Source organism: Temnothorax nylanderi, unplaced genomic scaffold (genome assembly GCF_030848795.1).
Source record: "Temnothorax nylanderi isolate EJ_2023f unplaced genomic scaffold, tnyl_v1.0 TNYL_tig0043_pilon, whole genome shotgun sequence".
In the NCBI taxonomy this organism is placed as follows: domain Eukaryota; kingdom Metazoa; phylum Arthropoda; class Insecta; order Hymenoptera; family Formicidae; genus Temnothorax; species Temnothorax nylanderi.
Genome location: NW_027249105.1, coordinates 690,995 through 710,960, shown reverse-complemented (window position 1 = coordinate 710,960; position 19,966 = coordinate 690,995). Strand labels below are relative to the sequence as shown.

The following is a 19,966-nucleotide window of genomic DNA, read 5'->3' as shown; positions in this document are numbered from 1 at the left end:
GACGTATCCGAGAACACAGGCCGGAGAGTGACGTATACGGCTATCAACGAGCCAAGGAGCTTTTCACGATCCTCAGACAGGATAAGGTCGTTATGCTCCGGAATCGGCGCAATCAACTTGACGACGATTCCGACGGCATTACGACCGTTCATGCTGTCCGATTAAGTTGAAGCCTTTGCAACATTAGCTGTCTTAACACATTAACTGTTTCTCGGAAAAATCACAAATGTTTCGCAAGATGCTATATATAGTGTACGTAACGTAAACTATAGATTTTCAATACTGGCGGAGAATATCGGAACACAGCCTTTATCGCGATTTTTAATAAAATGAATAATGAAACAATGATTTCAACTGAAACAAATACTGTCTGTTCTCTCTAATATTAGAAATTAATTTTCTTTTTCGTAAGTTCGACGCCGTCAAAGGAAAACATTAATCCGACGTATTATATTTAGTAATAATGCCGCGTATCCGCTTTTCTCTTTGTCGCTTTCATCGTATTACCAAATCTGTCACTTACAGCACTCGTTTAACGGCCGAATAAAGGGATTGATTTGCGTGCCGATTCGTGTTCCACCGCATCGTGGCTGTTGTAACGATCGGTTAAGGAAACGCGAATATCGACGATGGTGGGACACATCGTTCACTTTTTTCTCCCGGTCGTTTTCGATCCGCGACGAATTTACGACCGTCAGCGCGCTTTACGTATCTCCCTCGAGACTTTTCCGTTTTCTCTATCTCCTTCCCGCACAACCGCCCGCGTTTCCCGCACCGTCCATCGCCCTTTCGCCCTTCTTCGTCGTCTCTCATAAACGACTGTTCATAACAAGTGGCTCGCAGATACGAATGATAAGTTGTGAACTGAACGGCTTCTTTATCGCCGTTTTTCCAAGGAGACCTTGGAAACTTACAATTAGTAAACGCTGTGAATCTTAAATTTGCGATTTTTCATCGAAAACATCGATCGATTACTAAGCAGTAAAAGGTAATGGAGTCAACTAAAACTTAATAAAAAAAAATTGTGTAAGTCGATTTGTGCGTAATTGATTTCAAATGTAATAATAAAATGAAATTGAAATCGTATATAAATAGACAAGAAAAAATAGTGATTTTGTTCGAAAATATGATTATAACACAATTCAATCTACGTAATTGTCGAAAGCTTATTGTGCGACGTCAAGGTATTAATGAAAAAGTATAATGTGTTCAATTTGTATTTTATACTCAACGACCGCGCGAGAAATACAAAAATATTTGTCCGTTTGAATATTTATGACGGTACGACATTTATAACTAATACGATCCATTATCGTTGTCGAGCTCGAATCCCACTGCACCGAATTGTCACACGGTCAACCTAATTAAGCAATGCCATTTACGAGTGGAACAACTCTCCGAACGAATTTCAACGAGGAAATCCTGCTTTTCTCCAACGCAGTTTCTCATGCAATACGATTACGATAGAGAAAGAAAAACAGAAAGAGAGAGAGAGAGATTAAGCTAAATTATAGTTGATCTATTTACTATAACTATAGAATTAAAATTAAATAACCTAGCAGATAGAAAAATATTCTGATTAAATTTAAATTTAAATTAAATTAAAATATTTTCTGTGAGCGCAAAACAGACGAAATTCTTTTCTTCGTTCTCTTTTAAAATAATTTTTTTTATGGCAGTTTATAACTTCTATATTACTTCTAACATTTGAAATAGCAAAGAATACCTTTGTCATAAGCGCATCTACTAATATTGCGAGCACCGCGCAATACTAGAATTGTACCTATTATTTACATCACGAACTATATCCCCGTTGCTAAACTAAATTAGCATGCGTTACGCGCGACTTATGCGGAACAAAGGCTGAATCAGGGTTACTAAACAAAAGACGCAAGATTTTCAACGCGCCTGTCGTGAAGCGTCCTCGGTTACACTCCAAGGAAAAAGAGCGATGTTGTCGAGGGTGCGAAGCCTGCTGAAAGAGTGGCTAGTGAGGAAGGGGAGCTTTGCCAGCTTTTATCGCGTCATCCGGCCGGCGGTGACTGTCGACCGTCTTTTTTTTTCGAGTGTACTTCAGCGCATATTTTCACGTTTTCAACACCGTTACGCGTAACTTCTGTCCCTCCTTCCGCACTCTCTCGGCACTCCGTTCTTTGCCTTCGATCCGTCATATCGTCTCCCTGTTCGCTCTCTCACCCTGTCGACAGCGAGTTGCGAGAGCGAGCACCGAGGCCTTCGTAGTGAGGGACAGAGGTTGGCGCGATTGCTACTGCCGTAGGGAAACCGGGGGAACCAGACCAGCTGCAATACCGCGATACACAAACTTATTGGCGAAACTCGCGAAACTTGTGCGAGGCTTTTGGAATTCCAAGATGGCGCGTATATCCACATAGCGGATTAACCTGAGAATACCTTTGGTAGATCGAAAGACAGGGGCAAGACGGAGGGAAGGAGAGAAAGAGAGAGGGATCGAGAGAGAGAAGGGATACTTGGAAGATTGTTACAGAAAATAAAATGTTGACAAAAATTCATAACACTCTAAAAATGGGTTTATCATAACTGTTTGAATTATAAACATTAAAGTCGAAAAAATGTTTGACTTATCAAACACAATTGGAAAAGCATTTGACTTTCAAACACTTTTGTATCAAACATTACAAATCTTTATAAAATTGTAGTTCTCTAAATCAAACACAAGTCAAATTAAACAGATGTATATTGATTTTCAAACGGGAACAAAATAAAACACATTTGTGTTTAATTATTAGAAATTCAAACAGATTTGTATTTTAAACACTTTCTAATTACACACTTATAAAAGTAAACACTTATTAACTTATAAACTCAAATCTGCATGCAGTACTCTGTGTGTGTGAAAGACTTAATTTATTCATTTAAAAGTGAATATATTTGATTGTGGAAAGTGTCAAGTTGTCTGTAAGAGCAGCTGCGATGAAAACAAAGAAGAAATTTGCCATTATAAAAGTTGATGGTCACAAAAAGAAAATAACCTCTTTCTCCCAAGAGAGGAAATCTGAGCTTAAAGCTGTGAAAGACGCAATTTTATCATCAAAAAATGATGCAATTTCTCAAAATGCAAAAAACTGCACTAATATGATAATTGAAATATTCGACACTGATATTAGTGCGAAAGTGGAATTGAGTAGCGACGAAGTCTTGGACACCGTGTCTGAACTAGATATCTCATTTGTATTTGAAAAATTTCACAATTGCCAGAACGAGATCTCATTAACGAGCAACAAACTGAAGATTTCAGTAAAATTGTACCTGGAACTAGTAGCAGTGAATGTGTACCCAACTTGATTATTGCACCATCACGGAATAACACACCAAAATCTTCCTTTACGTGTGTAATATATCAAACACCAACCAAAAACCAAACATTTGTGGTCTGTCAATCATTGAACAAACTGTAGAGAAGACAGAGTTGGCAAAATTTCACATTTTTTTTTGATAAAGTCCATGCCAGTAATAAAAACCGGTATTTTCCGGAAAAAACTGACAAAAACTGGTTTTTTCTACTATGTTAAATTAAAAACAATAAAATAAATAGAAAACCTTTTTCAATATTCTAATTCACAGTGTCCGAGGCCCTATATAGTCCTAGCTACGATTCTGTGCGCAAGAATCTGCGCGGCAAGTCGAGTGGCATGCTATAGTCAGCGAAATAAAACAGATTGAAGCTGATATTGAGTTGCAGAAGAAGAAAATTAAAGAGTCAGAAAGGTAAAAGCATATTTATAAACGTGACAATGTGCCGAGAGAAATGTATTGCTTGTGGAACATTAGTAAGTACAAAAGCCCCACGATTGAAACAGCATCTTCAAAAGTGTAATAAGATTGAAAGAGACGATGACAATCAAATTCAATCTAATCCAATAAATGAAAATAAATTAGACGATTTGGAAAAATCGAGTAAAAGAAAGCGGACTTTATCCAATGGAATAAACTGGCAAAAATTAAAAAAATAACTAATATAATACTAAAACTATAAAACTATATTTATAAGTCCGGGACAGTAAAAACCGAAATTTACCATTTTTCCACCCACTGGACTTTTCCGGTCAACCCTGATAGAAGATAGAGACAATTGCGAGAAAAATAATTTTAAACACGCCTATTAAATAATAACTGCACCCACTAGTTTCTTATCTTTATGACTACGTCTATGCTGCGTCTACGCCTGTGTCTATTTCTATCTACCCTCGACGACCGCGCCAAATTTCGTTACGGCGCGCCTGAATGCAGCGAAGCTGGACTATGCGCAAAGGGTTAACGAAGTAACCATGATGCCGAGCTTCTCACCTTCGCCTGCTCTTCCAATTCTGCGGTCATCAACCCACGTTCTAAGTAACGAGAAGGACGATTTGCCGTCGACCTCGTCCTTTTACCGGTCTTGCTTTCACAGAGGATCTCTGCTCTTTTTATTCACGACAGACGGGTCCAGATTTAATAAAGTATTCCTCGTCGCGGCTTTTATTTCGCGGCGTTGCGGTTGCGATGTCACCTCCGTCGGTCTGCTATATGTCCTTCGTAATTCTGACCAGGTTGATCGTGGCGAGAATACGGAAAATTTTTATCTTTCTCAGGCCCGACAAGCCGCCCGAAGCAAACACGAAGAAAAACGTCCAGAAAACTCGGACGGGCGGAAAGGCGCCGCATGAACGAAAGAGAGAAGCGCGGGGAAAACTCTTTAATGACGGCGGAGTCTCGCGGAGCTGATACGTAGCGGACGACACGGAATACATCCGGAACGAGATGCAAATTACGGACTTACGAAGTATTGTTACGGACGTGCGACGGCTTACGTTGCAAATAATAAACGGCCGCAATGCCCGTGTTCGAGATATCGGCTCGAAGACGGGAATAAATATCCTGTTATTACTATTACGTTTTACTTTGCAGGAATTGAGAAACGCGAGTGTAGAGGAATATGATACCTAAGTAAAACTTTTCCGGCATGTGATTCCTCGGTTTCGACAGAAGCATCGTGGATAACACGAATATCATCAAATGTGAACAGAAGCCCGCTCTTTCCTCGTGCCTAATCGCAATACAACATTGTGATATTGCTTCATAAGTTTTATCATTTGGTATCTTTACCTTAGTTACAATAAAATCGTAAAACGTATAATGGTGCGGTAATATAAGATCCATCTTGACATACATTAACTGATCTGCCATTACTGTTTTATTAAGCTCGCTGAATTCATGCCTCAGAACTTCTAAACATCTCTGAAGAAGCTGATAGATAGAATTACCTGTATGTGAAAATTTAATTTATGCAGCAAAACATTATATATCACGCCAATGTTACTCCAAAAGTGACACTGGAGTATTTTAATCTTCATTATAACACTCCGACGATGGCCAGATCCATCCCAATAACTGAATGTGATCTCAATTTCTTCTTCCTTCAACGCGTTCTGCTTTCTAGCCCATTCTTGCCTCAATTCTTCCCTAAGTTTATTTTCCTCCTCCTCCCTTTCTCTATCTGGCAAGAAACTTGTATCTACACCTGGATTTTTCTTAATCTTCTTAATCGCGGGGTCATCAGATTGCACATTTTCTGACTGCGGGGATTTTTCGGCATTGTTTTCGTCAGAAGACATCTCAGCTTTATCTTCGTCTTCGTCCAGATTAAGGGCCAATTTCACCAACCACGGTTAGCTTAACCGACGGTTAAAGTTAGCAGGATTGACCAATAGAAAGCAGGGTGGATTCATTTCTATTATACACAAACTTTTTTCACTCTTCATCTCTTTCTAAGGGGGCAGTTAGAAAGAAATGAAGAGTGAGGTTAACCGAAGGATAGTTATCCAACGGTGAAGAAATTGGCCCTTAATCACTCAACTTCTTGATCACTCAACTCAATTCACGAAACATGGAATTCTTCACATGTATTCATACGAATATAAGAAATATATAACTCACCAACTGTCAATGAACATTATCAACAACGACGTCAACGACCGCCGCACATACGAAATGTCGCCGCACACGCAGAGAAGAAGTAATGCATAATGTTATATGTATATTATATATAGGATAATTACATGTAAAACAATTACCTTGAACGTCAGAGCAATTGACTGAAACGAGCGTCAAGCGTCAAAGCTGAACACAGTTGATCATTTATAAATTTAATGTTGATCCTTAAAATTATCTTTTATTGATTAAAAAACATTTTATTACATTAATTTTTGCTTTTGTATTTGAACAATGCATAGGACATCATCAGGTGCGAAGATATCTTTGCAGTTTACCAGTGTTCCTGAACATTTCATTTTTGATAAACTAGACATCACAGACGCGCGCTTCGCGCGCGCTATTTAGCTTTAACATTACACACAATACACACAACTGTCAAAATATGCTATGACAGCCGCTCACGAAGTTAGCGCAGCGAGAAAACCAATCAGCATCGCGGAAAAGAGCCAACAAAGCAATTCGAGACTTTCGAGAAGACTTCGAGAGATGCGAGTATCGATTTAACATGCCTTTTTTTAGGAAGGATTAATTATACATCAGTATCTGCCTACTTACTATATCTATTTTCCTGATGTGGATGTATGGGAAACGAAATTTTGGCGTAATTTTATCCCTCCCGACAAACCAATACTGACCCTTAAACCTATGTCATGTTACATTGGTAAATATTATAATTTGTGCACTAGGTGGGTGTCAACTTAAAGTTCACTTAAACTTAAAGTTCACATTAATATGTGTTGCAGATTTTGTTGATCGAGATGAAATAGTTTGAAAGGTTGTAATGATATAAGAAAGACCTTTTCTAACATGACCCATACAAGGAAGAAGAAGATATATAAAGAACATAAATTATGTTATTTATTACCTGTAAAGTGCGATGGACGTTCCATCGTATTAACTCCATTCTTTCACGAGTATAGAGAACCACCAGCTGTATTATTGTGTACAGGTTTTGAGAGAGACGACTTAAGGAAGTTACACTTGCATTGCTAATATTCCTATTCAAGAACCACGAAAGTTCCGTTCCTTTTTCCTTACCAAGAACTCATTTGGAAGATTTTTTAATCTACTTCATCCAGCTCAATTGCATACAACAAACTTGGATCATATTTGACTTATGTAATTAGATTAAATATTTAATGCGCACGTTCACAATCACATCGCATCGCGCGGCAGTATTTTTCGAATCGAAATGGTTTTCATATCTACCGTGTAAACAAAAGTTTTTGGATAAGAAAATGAGCAAAGCAAGAAAGAATTAGTAACCACAAGAAACTTGGTAAACTTCTCATTTCTCGAGGGACTTTTAGAACAAACAATAAAAAACCTCAACAACGTGTATACCGAGTGTTTCCTGCTGATATTAATTTATCCTTCTAATCCTAAAGTTTCAGCGACAAAGGCAACGATTCGTACATGTAAGACGAAATAAAGTGTTAAAAGTTAAAAGAAATGAAAAGGTTGCAACTGATTAAATGTACCGCGAATGATGCTTTGACGATGTCTCGATATCGCGTGAGAATGAAAGAAATTTATTGGAGTTCGAAGTGGCAAACGTTCTTGCGTCGATATCGTATGCATAAGAGTTTTTTTTAGAACAGAAAAGAAAAAACCTCTGTGAAGTTGGCCCCACTTTTTCAAAATTTGGAAAAAAAAGTACATTCCCGGTTGTTCTCCGAGGAGTTCTATAGTTCTCAATCAATAATATATAAAGCTGCAAATGCGAAGGCGCGCATTTGCAGCTTTATATATTCTTAATGCCCGAAATGTCGGACACCCTCACCGCGTCGGCCGGGACGACGGATGCTCTTACTTTTTTTACGAAATACGAAAAAGAAAGAATGGCGAGAATAGCCGGATGGTCTTAGGAAACTTTCCCGGAAAAGTGGATTCGCGTATGGCCGCGTAGCCAACGGTCGTGAAAAACGGAACGTACTCCGTCGTACGTCGTTATTTGGTCAGGTTATCTGAATTTAAATTTATCCGAAATGTCGCATATACGAATAAATTACCGCGAGGAGCGCGAGATATCCGTTATAGTTTCTCTTGGCGAAGAATGAACGGCGGGGTCGCTACGATTACGGACTGCCTTGAAAAATCGTCTGCGAGACGCGAACGCGAAGCAGGAAGCGTAGACGATTTGAAGAGAATATTTTATCGGGAAGAAAGACTCGTAGCGGAAAGAATCGCGAAGAAGATATTGGTAAAAACGATCCGCGCGAGCTTTACAAAGCCTTTTGTAAACGAACGTGTAAAAGAGAGATATGGGAAAAGAGCGGGAGTTTTGCCGAATTTTGGTACGCTCTAAATACGTCAAATACGTAACATTTGCATTCGTACGCAGGTATGGCACACGTAAGTCCCGTGTATCTCGCAGGTGCATTTCCGCAGCGGATGCACATCGGCGCGAAGGAAACTCTTGGGAATCTTTAGTAAATCCGTTGATGGAATTTGATAAATAAAACTTATATAAACAACCCAAATAATTGTAAAATTTTAATAATATTCAAAATATTTTGTATATATATCTCTATAGATATTAAATTTTTCGCAAAATATTTCGTCAAAATTTACTTTTAAAAAATTTTAATAAACAAACATGAAATTGGCAATGAGAGTATCAACGCGGTTGTCCGTGCGTATCAGAAACCTGATTTATTTAAATTTTAAAACGTTCCGTTTACAAAAGTTCCGTATGTTTCGGCTCCTCATCGAAAGTATCCTCAGCAGCACAAAAGTAGAGTTAATCACGTTCTCCATCATACCGAAAGTAGGCTTTCAAATTAGGAAATCGTAAAACCTTAAATTTGTGTAAGAACTAAATGATTGATCAATCTAATAATCAATCTAATAATTTCAACTACTTTACAGATATTGATGATGGGAACAAAATAAAAAACCTTTTTCTTTATTGGAAAACTCACCAGATAGTCCGGAGAACGAGAGAATGAGTAATTAACACCATGGTCAAAAATATAAAAATCAGAATTTAAAAATTAAAAATTAAATAATAATAATAATTACATGTCATGAAATATCTCCTGTATTCTTATATGCTGACATGTAATTATTATTACATGTATAATCTATTGATTAGACCAAGAGAAAGTTTGCTTTATGAAAACATTCTGCCACACAAGCTTTCCAAATCGGTCGTTCTACGTGCAACGACACAATAACAGCTCATACGTCACTAAAAGCCGCAAAGACAGATGCGGATTGAAATACGAGACGCCTCGGGACTAATCTGAAGTCGGTTAAGGGAATCGCGAGGGCACATCCGCGACAAATGCTCCCGCAAGCGCGAGAGTACAATACGTTCAGTCAGCATTTGCAAACAAGCATGAGCGAGCCCCGTGCGAGCTAGAGCGGTACACGACAAAGCAAAGGAAATGCGAATATAGAGAATGGAAGAGACGAAGACAAATTTGGGAGGACAAAGAGATGAAACGAAAAGGAGAGACAAAGAGAGAGGGAAAATAGAGAAAGCTCTCTTTCTCTATTTCATGCGAGAACGCATAAACGATTTTGTCCATTATCCAATGCAACTTACACGCGGGGCAATACTTATACGACTAGTAGCTAAGAGGGATGCAAACGTCGTGCCCGAGACTGAAATACTAAAGTGAGCTTAAGTGCGTTGCCATAGGGACTGAAGGTTGGGAATCAGCGGGGTAAGTAGATAGGTAGCTAGGTAGGTAGAAACGCGAGGTTGAAAGACGGAGCGCGCACAAGTATGCTGCGTGCTGGATGATGGCGAGAAGAGTCCCGTCATGCGCGCCGTCGTGAGTTCTTTCCATTTCTTTCTTTTCCCATTCGCTTCGCTATTTCATTCGGCCGGGCGAGTGATCTCCAAGGGTTCCCATTTCTCTCCCCCGCAACACCCAGTGCGCCACTTAACTGTCCGGAAGTAAGTGCAATCGAGATTTTCATGGATTCACGCGCGAAATTGAAATCCGCCCCTCGTAAAATCAGCCGCAGTCTGCCGTTTGGCATCTGGGTTACATGCGCGTACCCAGAAATAAGAGTGGGCGTCCACTACCGTACCGCCGAGCTAATGCCGGATAAAATTCGGACAATGCCGTCAAATATTATAGACCACTGCTTACTTTTTTCAGTCCACTGCTGAATTTTTGTACACCAATGCTGTTCTTCCCCAATCAAATATTAACGCTTCACCAATTCAATTATTATAAATAAAAAAAATATACGAGCAACCATCACTCCAAAAAAAATGCATTACCTGCAAGAAAACAGATGTCCCTGAATCCAGTTTCCACAATTTAAAGAAGCAGATCCGAGAAAACATTTCAAACTCAGAAAAATGTTCTCACCTATGAGAATAGCTGATCCAACGTTCTATCCCTTCCACTCGTTAGAACGAATATACGTGTTCCCAGTACAAATGAAAATTTTGCGCTTGTTAATTGAACAAAATTGGATACGTCGACGAGAATCGTAAGAACTCTTTTTACGTCATGCCCGCTGTATACCCATTTCTGCAGCAGTCACACGATAAGATCTTCAACGTAGTTTGCGAGTTCAGCGCCATTGAGATGAAAGTTTTACGATCAAATTCCTAACCGTGACAGCCGCTATTAAATATCGATCGCCGGAACACGTGACTGGCAAGACATTTTCTCGCACTTAAACTCGCAGATAGGAAAATCGATTGTACGATAGAATAGATGATTCGACGATTTATTGACACGAATTTGGATATAGATAAAAAGCTCCGTAGGATAGAATAAACTGAAATATATTTAATGTATTACACGTTCTAAGAACTGACCGATAAATTCAAATGTCAGGTTAAATCTTACATTTAGTAATCCTACTTCAAAATGCAGTTCGTTATCAGCAATTTTTCAATATTGTAAGGATAAGAAATTTGTTTGCGATTAAAGTTTGGAGAAACGTTTCTTGATCCGATATTCTAAAGCTTTTTCAATTCTCATAAAATAGTTTTTATCAAAAACAACACGAAAGAAATACAAAGAATTACATTATATCTCTCATGTTTATTGCGTATAAAACTTCTTCCGAATATTAGGTATGTTATTACGTTGGGGGGGGGGGGGACATTCGTTGTGCAACATTCTTATGTAAACTGCTACACGATAGAGTCTTCTAAAGTGCTTCAATTAATTCCGTCCGATATAACCCCGGCTTAACTCTCGCTCGCTTCACTTTTTTATTCGAACTTGGCGCGCACCGGCTCTTGTAGAACACATTTAAGTTTTAATTCTATTTCTTCAACGCGGACACATCTTTACTGCGAGCCATTACGACTTTTAGATTTATTAACCGTTTTAAATATAAAATGGCGCTATGTCGCGTACGGCATTACTTTAGATTATGGAGCAATCTAATTGTAAGTGATAGCATAAAAAAATGGAAGACACGATATGTCACGTTATCCCATTGTTCTCTTGTAACTATCGTCCGCAAAAACGAACAGGCCTATTGATAGCTGTTACCGATAGTGCGTTACAAACGCTTCAATAGCTGTAGTCATGGAAGCTAAGGTCTAAGGCAAACACGATCAACGGCTCTCGGAGTGATATAATGCACAGATTGTTACCTGTGTACAGACACCTATTATCGTACGAAAGCAAGAGACGTTACACGGAGGTAGATTAATTCGAATCTGTCTTAAGATTGGCTATAACTTGTTTTACAGTTTATTAACCAGTTCACTGGTAATGACGCATATATGCGCACCATGAATATTTCTTCAAATTTTTAACGGATTTGAATATAACTTGGTACACCCATGCTTCTTGGGTCGCTGATTACAAATCTGAAATCAGGTCTTACCAGTTTTGGCACAAAACGTTGATTTCGCGTTACCAGTGAACCGGTTAAGCGAAATAAGATATTGATATCATTTATCATATACACCTACACTGAACAAAAAATTTATTATTTGCAAGAAAATAGATTTCTTTGAATTTAGTTTCCTTAATTCAAAGAAGTATTCGGTAGATTTAAGAAAACATTTTTCTGACTTTAAAATATTTTCTCAAATCTACTTCTTTAAATTGTAGAAACTAAATTCAAAGACATCTATTTTCTTGCAAATAATACATTTTTTTTTAGATATAATAATTACACATATTTTTTTATTCTTAGGCCTGTTCATTTTCGCTGCACTTCTGAATTAGTGCAATAAGTTACAATAAAACACATATTTTCTTTCATTCTAACTTATTACACTAGTTCTGAAGTGCAGCGAAAACGGTGGACATGCAAAGTCCCGAAAAATCAAAATCACGAAAATTAAAAAAACGACAATGTGCCGAAAGATTCTAAGCCGTAAGGCCAATATCTAAAATTTCGAGATTATGACCTCTCGGCACATTGTCACGTTTCTTAAATTTCGGGATTTTGACTTTTCGCGACAATATACGAGTTTTCAAATTATGGTTTTTTTTGCATGTCCACCCATCATCCACGTACTTATCTTTAGAAATGCGGATAATAATAATCATTGATACAATCAACTATAAACAATTCTACATCAAGTTCCGCAACCAGTTTCAGAATACCCTGAAACTTGACAAAGTTCCGTTATTTTGCAATTGTTTAAATAATTGTATCTCGTGAACGATTCAACTACAAACGAAAAGAAAATCACTACAATCAACTACAAACGATTCCGCATCGAGTTCCACAATAAGTTTCAGGATATCTTGAAAATTGACAAGGTTCCATCATTTTGCAATTGTTTAAATAATTGTATCTCGTAAACTAGAGTCCTTCTAATAAGAGTCTGGCCATACGACAGCAACTTTTGATTGGTTCGCCATTTTTTGGCAAAAGCAAGAGAACAGAAAGAGAAAGAGATATAAGAGAGAAAAAGAAAGCGATTGAATGTATATGAATATATATCGCTTTCTCTCTTATATCCTAAACTGCAAGTTGGCCAGACTCCGATTTATAGACTCTATCGGAGCCCCTCTTAAAAAAGAAATGTATAATTTTACAAAACAATAAGAAATTCTATTTCTACACGGCAAGTTATGATAAAACGGCTTGCAATTACAATTAATTACAAATTATTCTATACATATAATCATTAGTCTGTATACTCTATATAAATCATAAATGATATAGATGTCTCTACACTATTAAAAATTAAAGGATATAATTTAAACCAATACCTTGAGTTAAATAACATTTTGTTATTTTTAATTACCATGTGTGTCAAAATTTATTATTTTAACACAAAGTGTTATTTTAACTCCATTGGTTAGTCAAATTGATAATTAAATTAACATTGTTTTAAATTAACCCTGCGCAGAACACGTGTAATGCTGCTTTCGTCGACCACCTGAGTCTTTTAGGCCAGTTAAGATTTTCAAGCTGTATATATAATGATGCCATAAAAAATCTGAAAAAATTCAAGTATACTTTCAAAGGCTTTAAGAATCTATTCATACCATTATACATATATGCCTGATTCTTGTTTGGGTTTTTTTATGAGTCCGTAAAATCTCAGTAAAACTCGAAATGGAAATATCGAGTGCGTCTTGAAAGCCCCACGTGTTCTGCGAAGGGTTATCGACATATTGAGTAGGAGCAGTAACGACTTATAAGAATGGTTAAAAATAGCTTAAATTGAATATGTAATTTGACACTACAAATTTAACAGTGTATATGCAACAAAGCTTATACAGTGTTTTCGAACGAAATGACTGTATATCACTTTCGATAGTGTTCTAAAACGAATCTCATACTGATGTAATTTTTAACTCAATGTGAATGAATCTTTCTGATATACTGTTTACATATTAATTTTTTTTCTTTCTTCTCCTCTCCTACCGGTTGATCTTTTCGGGATGATCGTCACAAGTGAACCGTGCAGATTCGCCTTTTTCGCGATGCCGTTGAATCTGAACAGACGAAACAAAATTGCTTTATCCGTACGCCCGTCGCGGGTCTTTCGAAGGCGGTTATTTTTTTACTTTTTCTTTTTTCCATTCGATAAACATACATATTTTTCGCAAATGAAGAAAATAAAGAGTCAAGTAGGATACAATTAAAATAATTAAATTAGAAATGCGCAATGTTCTTCTGATCGTAATATTTCTACTTAATGTAAAATTACAGTTATTTATTTAATAGCTATAACTTAAGTTTCTCCTCTCACTTATAGTTCAAAATTAATTTCTAATCAACTTTAGTATCGGATCAATTGTAAAATAGAATTTCCTATATCTATAAGCTTCTCCACATGCACGATTGCATCAAGTTAATCGTTAACTGCCGTGTTTTATTTCGCTCCGGATCTTCTCGGCAAGTCAGTATATAGCTAAAGATAGCTTGATCCTTCTTGATTACACGCAGCGGTACATGAAATACGATGCTGAACGGTATACAGTAACAATGTCATTCACTTCTCAGAGTAGAAGAGACTCACACTTCCTGAATTAATTAACAAATAAATATGCACCAAACAAAATTAACAAATAACTGCACGCCTATATCGTTCCACGAAATCGTGATTTTCAGAAACTACTACTTTTTTGTGAATCGTGGCAGAAAGGAGCGCAAAAAAAGTAGCGGATCCGTGTTAGAGGATCCGAGTAATCTGAAAACTACGCTGGTGCAGACACTGTCGTATTGGAGGAATCAGGCTCTCTTAGGCCCTTGATTCTCTGCACGAGTTTCTTTGGGCCTTTGGCGTCAGAGTCAGTTACTCGTAACGGCGACGCTCTTCAGCACTAGCAGCACCATCTTCTGCAGCAGAGGACGATCGCCCTCGCCGGTGTCGCCGCCGAACCTACCGGAACCGTGACGGTACGGCAACGCGTCGAGCAGACGCCAGTCCTTGACGGCGCGGACAATGAGGTGCGCCAGGGAGCACGGTTCGTCCGGTAGGACATCCTGCAGCGCCAGGGTGCTGCCGTAGCACAGTACTTCATTGAAGAGTCCGAGCAAGTGTCGCCAGATCACGCCCGGCACATTGACGTTCGGTAACAGGACGAGATTGTTGAGCTGCGAGTAGAAAGGTTTGGTGTCGATGACGGAAAGATTGGCTTTCACCGAGATGACGGTCTCCCACAGATGCAGGAACGTGATGACCACGGACGCGTGCTGCGGCGTGTACGCCGCGAGAATGTCATTGAACTTGGACACGAGAATTGTCCACTTGGACTCGAGTGCCTTCACGCACATCGCCTTGACCGTCGTGCTGTCGAAGTCGGTGATGACGAGGGTGTTGCAGCCCGGCGGCGGCACAGACGTCTCGCCCTCCTCCAACGGGTGTATACTACAGTCTTTATGCTCGACCACTCGCTTGACCACGTCCAGGGTAAACAACATCTGGCTGGGCGAGTGGCTGTTGACCAAGGATTGCGTGAACCTCTCCAGCCAGGCGGCCTCCACGTTGTCCCGCGCGACGATGAAGAACGACGCGAGCACGCGACTCGCCGCGTACGACACGAACTTGTTGGTCGTGTAGGACAGGTCGATGATCTGATCGACGATGCCGTGCTCGTTCCGCGCCACCGCCTCGCAGACGTCCGCCACCCGTTTGCACATGACATTCTTCGCGTTCTGCCTGATGGCCAGGTCGAACAGCAGCTGCAGGGCGCTCAGATACTCCACAATCTGATCCGTGTCCCAGTCGGACAGCACGGCGTAACGGATGCTACCGTCGGTCTCCTCGACCGTGAGAAGTTGGTGAAAGGCCTGGGTCTGGTGATGCAAATATATAGCCTCTCCCAGTCAAGTCATACGCCCACCTCCCAGTGGTCTCGCTGGAACGCTGCAATGGGGCTGTTCCGATTCAGTACGGCTCGGTCGCAAAATCTGATGTCGGCTGGCCGGCGCGCTCTACGGTAACCAAGTGGCGTCAATGATGATCTGAGTGCACCTCTAAGGGCCTGTAGTAATACGGGCCCAAATACCGCTGTCCATGGTGAGTTGTGGGGCCAAGGAAAAGCACGATTATCTAGGGAGCTCTCGGTGTCTCGGCTCTAGCAGTGACTCGGTCAGTGCGGAGACACCCAGTGAGTACGTAGCTGGCCCCTCAAGAGTAGAAGCTAGTTATCGAATGTAGAAACGATTACGCCTCTTGACGCACGAGACTCGTGCCATGAGTAGCCCCCAGTAGCGTTCTTCTCCTTCTTTGTAAATTTTATGGCATTTAATCCCCCTCGGGATCACATAAAGACCAAGAACAAGTCAAAAATAATAAATACAGACTCAATCGAAAGATTCAATCCAAACTCGGCGCTGATTGCATCAGCGATCTTCAAAAATTATTCAGGACAAAACACGTCCGAATATATCCACGGTCTCAACCAGACTTGCCCCCAGTAGCCGTATCAAATTAAAATATAAATAAATAGTAATAAATTATTTTGTGAATGGATATCCATTTGTGTCAAACGCAGTGCACGGGCACTGCGTTTCAAACATGCCCGGCGCCGGGGGTCGACTCGCAGCGGTGGCGGGAATCTCGTCCGCTTCTCCCACGTTGCAAGGCCGGCCAACTTCGACTCCCCGGCTAAAGTGAGAGATAATAATCGCATACTTTAATGGGCTTGGAACCCTTGGGAAATCGTTTAGCGCCCCTTAAACACGTGAGATTCGTGAAACAACTATGTGTCATTGAATGAGTCTGTAGTTTCAATCAAGAACGTATAGAACTGTCATCGACTTCGTACAAAATATATTTTTTTGTTGTTGTGACTACTGTCAGAAGAGGCGGATGATCCTTCTCGTGATGAAGATTTCATGTTGCACAAAGAGAAATTAAACATTTAAGCATTTTTAACCTTTTGTCCTTTCTGCCACAATTCACAAAAGGTAATATAGCGTAACAAATAATGCTCGGATGATACTTTTAAATGCCATTATCACACTAATCTACTGAGCCAGTTAAAATAAATATTAACTCATTACGCGTTGTTAAACTCATTTGTCATAACTTTCTCTTTTCCCTCATGTGTAAAATATATATTCTTAAAATAGCTACTGTTGGTGGCGTACAACAATTCTTTTAATATAACATACTGTTTTCTGCTCCTACCATAAATTTCACTAATTTCTCATCCTTAGACTCAAATTCAACGGTTGAGTCTTCAAAACGTTTCACCCCTTTAAATACCACTGTGGATGATTGTAAATTCATACGTATAGTTTTATTTATTAGATCATAGAAAATTTCAAACTTGCAATGTATTATAAGCGTATCTGTGAAATGATACTGGAACATGGATGTCGAGATTCTAATTATCTGATATATCACCCAAAGTGGAATTTGATAATAAAGCTGATTCAGGCGGATACATTATAGTAGTGGTACATGAACCGCTAAATGTTTTACTAGTACATATATAAAATTCATTACACTTATTTGCGAACCAGTTTGACGCGTAACATTCATTTGAATAATATATTGATCTATTTCTGGAAACGCGATGGAGACTTTATCGTATCCATGATCTTAGAAAGATGCATAAATCGGTCAATTCTTTATGTGTGGTCAAGTACAGTAGATTCAATATATGATTCTTAGCTCTTGATATATCTTGATGAAGATAAAAATGGTCTTCTCCTTGTGCTTTTTGGCTCATTTTCCCTTTCGGAATTAAATCGACCATTATTCCACACGGAAAAAAAAGATTAGCTACTATAGCTAAAATTATCGTAATATATGGATAACTAACATTTTTTGCAACAAGAGTAACATTTTTTGCAGCGAGAACAAAAGGTTTTGCTACTATTGCTAAACTATAGCTCTCGCTGCAAAAAATATTAGTTATCCATATTTTACGACTAAATTTAGCTAAATTTTTTTCCGTGCATTCGGTGATAACTTATAAATACATACAAAATCGATAAAGTAAAAGTGGTTGGTACTTGGAAACAAAGACGGTTGATTGCATCAGGAATCCTCGAAAATTTTTCGGGACAAAACACGTCCTAACACGTTCACGGTCTCGACGAGAATTAGGTAAAAATGTTCAGATATATACTGTCTGTCTTTTACAGGTAATCTCAGTAGAGACATCCTAAACTTCTGCAGAAATTTGCTTCTCATCTATCATACATATTTGCCTGTCCGTTGAATCTCGATCAGTCGAGCTCAAGATTTTAAGATTCTCTACTGATCCGATAATATTCCAACAATGTTCAGATAAAGAAATTATTAGACTAATGCGTGTACAAATGGCAACAACTAACTTCTTTTATATACATTTCACACTAGTGATATATATTAGCGATATTTAGACTCTGATAAACCATTCTTTCTGTGTGCTGCATATATACGGTTTTTTTAAAATAAAAATATGAATTATATCGATTTCTTTTTTGCTATGCAGAATCGAGAATGCAACAGCGCAGTGCTGTTTGTTAACCCAAGGTATACACAGTGAAGTCTCCAAGACCCCAGCCCAACTTCCTTTTTTCGCGTTTCTAAACTTTTGTCTCATATATTCTTTTCTTTTTACTCGTGTACCTCGGAACTCTTTAATTCTATCGACTTTTATATATTATGGGCCTATTCCTTAATCGATTCTCGATCGATTAAAAAATAAACTAACATCCATTTTTACTGAAGTTACGATGACAAATATCGATAGGGTCTCCAAGACCCTACAGTGTATAATAGGCAAAATAAGACTGTGTATACCTAGGGTTAAAAAAAGATAACATGCAATTTATTCACGCTCAGGTACAAATAAGTAACGTCGGCCACGCAGAAATTATAGATAATGATAATACGGGTACAAAATTCGGTTTTATGAAGCGCAAAAAAATGCCAGTCTTGCAGTTTCTTATTCACGCATCGTGAAAACGTGCGCCCTTAATCTACACATCATTCTTCCATACACCCTTTACAAATATGGAAAGAGGATATCGAAAAATAAAAATGCGTTAAGTCATTACAATGTTAAACGTGAAAATCCATGTACACGGGAAATCTCGAGATTTTTAGAGTCTCTTTTTCTCTCTCTTTCTGCGGTACAAAAGCTCACGTTTTCACGCCAAACCGTGTATACAATATCGTGTTAAAACTTACAGTAAACGACCGTTTCGGCCAAACAGATTCGGCCGAACGTCAACCGACATACCCTGGGTTCCGTAAAACGCATATGCGCGCATTTTCTATAATCTATAGTAAACGTTACGTATGTTGTAAATAAATGCGCGCATATGCGCTTTACGGAATCCAGGGATAGGGTAAACTCGGGTGCGATGGCCATACAGGAAAGATGACCAACCCATGTTCATTCGATGTTTCATGGCGAGCTAGATTGAAAGAACATAGGTTGGCCATCCTACCAGAGTTTACCCTAATATGCGCCTTTAAATATCAAAAGAAAAATACATAATTATACTCAATGTATAAAAAATAGAAAACAATAGGCGTTTAACTTGTACACGTAAGGTAAAGGTACCAATATCTGGATAACCCGGACATGTATCTATATCTGGACACCTTTATTATTTATAATAACGCGAATTAAAATCAAATATAAAACTATTTTTTCTTGTAGTTTGAAACTTTAGTTATAGTATCCAAACGTTTATTTCCATAAATTTATATTTTATTAAAGATATCCAGACATAGGTACGTGTCCAGGTATTGGTATATTTACCAACTCTTAAGTGTGCGGGTATTGGTACTTTTACCGTAAGTGAATCTCGCGTATCATTAATGTATATTGTAAATGTGAACTTGATGCCTTTTTTTACTTTTGAACACATTTTAAATTACATTTATATGATATCATTAACAAAACGATATCGCAAGTTCGAACTATTCAGTGTATCCGCTGTGATCTACTTTTTATTAAAAAGTACTCTTTCGTGAACTAATCATATACTGTAGATACCAATAAATTCTAAATTTAGTAAAAACACAAGATAAACGCTATCATTTATCAAAACTCATTTAATCAATAAGCTTAAAGATGCAATTATACAGATT

The 19,966-nt window shown here is 38.5% G+C and overlaps 1 protein-coding gene and 1 long non-coding RNA gene across 2 annotated transcripts in view; one reads left to right on the top strand and one right to left on the bottom strand.

Annotated features, from left to right (window-relative positions):
- The window catches only part of LOC139771700 (uncharacterized), a 35,311-nt gene extending 29,979 nt beyond the window's left edge, over positions 1-5,332 (top strand). Inside the window, exons 3-4 of the long non-coding RNA XR_011717962.1 lie at positions 4,611-4,801; positions 4,927-5,332. This is a non-coding gene — a long non-coding RNA (uncharacterized lncRNA). The remainder of the gene's footprint in view (positions 1-4,610; positions 4,802-4,926) is intronic.
- Positions 5,333-14,709: 9,377 nt separating this feature from the next.
- On the bottom strand, positions 14,710-18,040 carry LOC139771681 (protein lines-like). Its single transcript, XM_071704631.1, has 3 exons — positions 18,006-18,040; positions 17,564-17,608; positions 14,710-15,694 (listed from the first exon to the last, which is right to left on the bottom strand). The coding sequence occupies exons 1-3, from the start codon at positions 18,038-18,040 to the stop codon at positions 14,710-14,712; spliced, it is 1,065 nt and encodes a 354-aa protein (XP_071560732.1).
- Between the last annotated feature and the right edge of the window lie 1,926 nt (positions 18,041-19,966).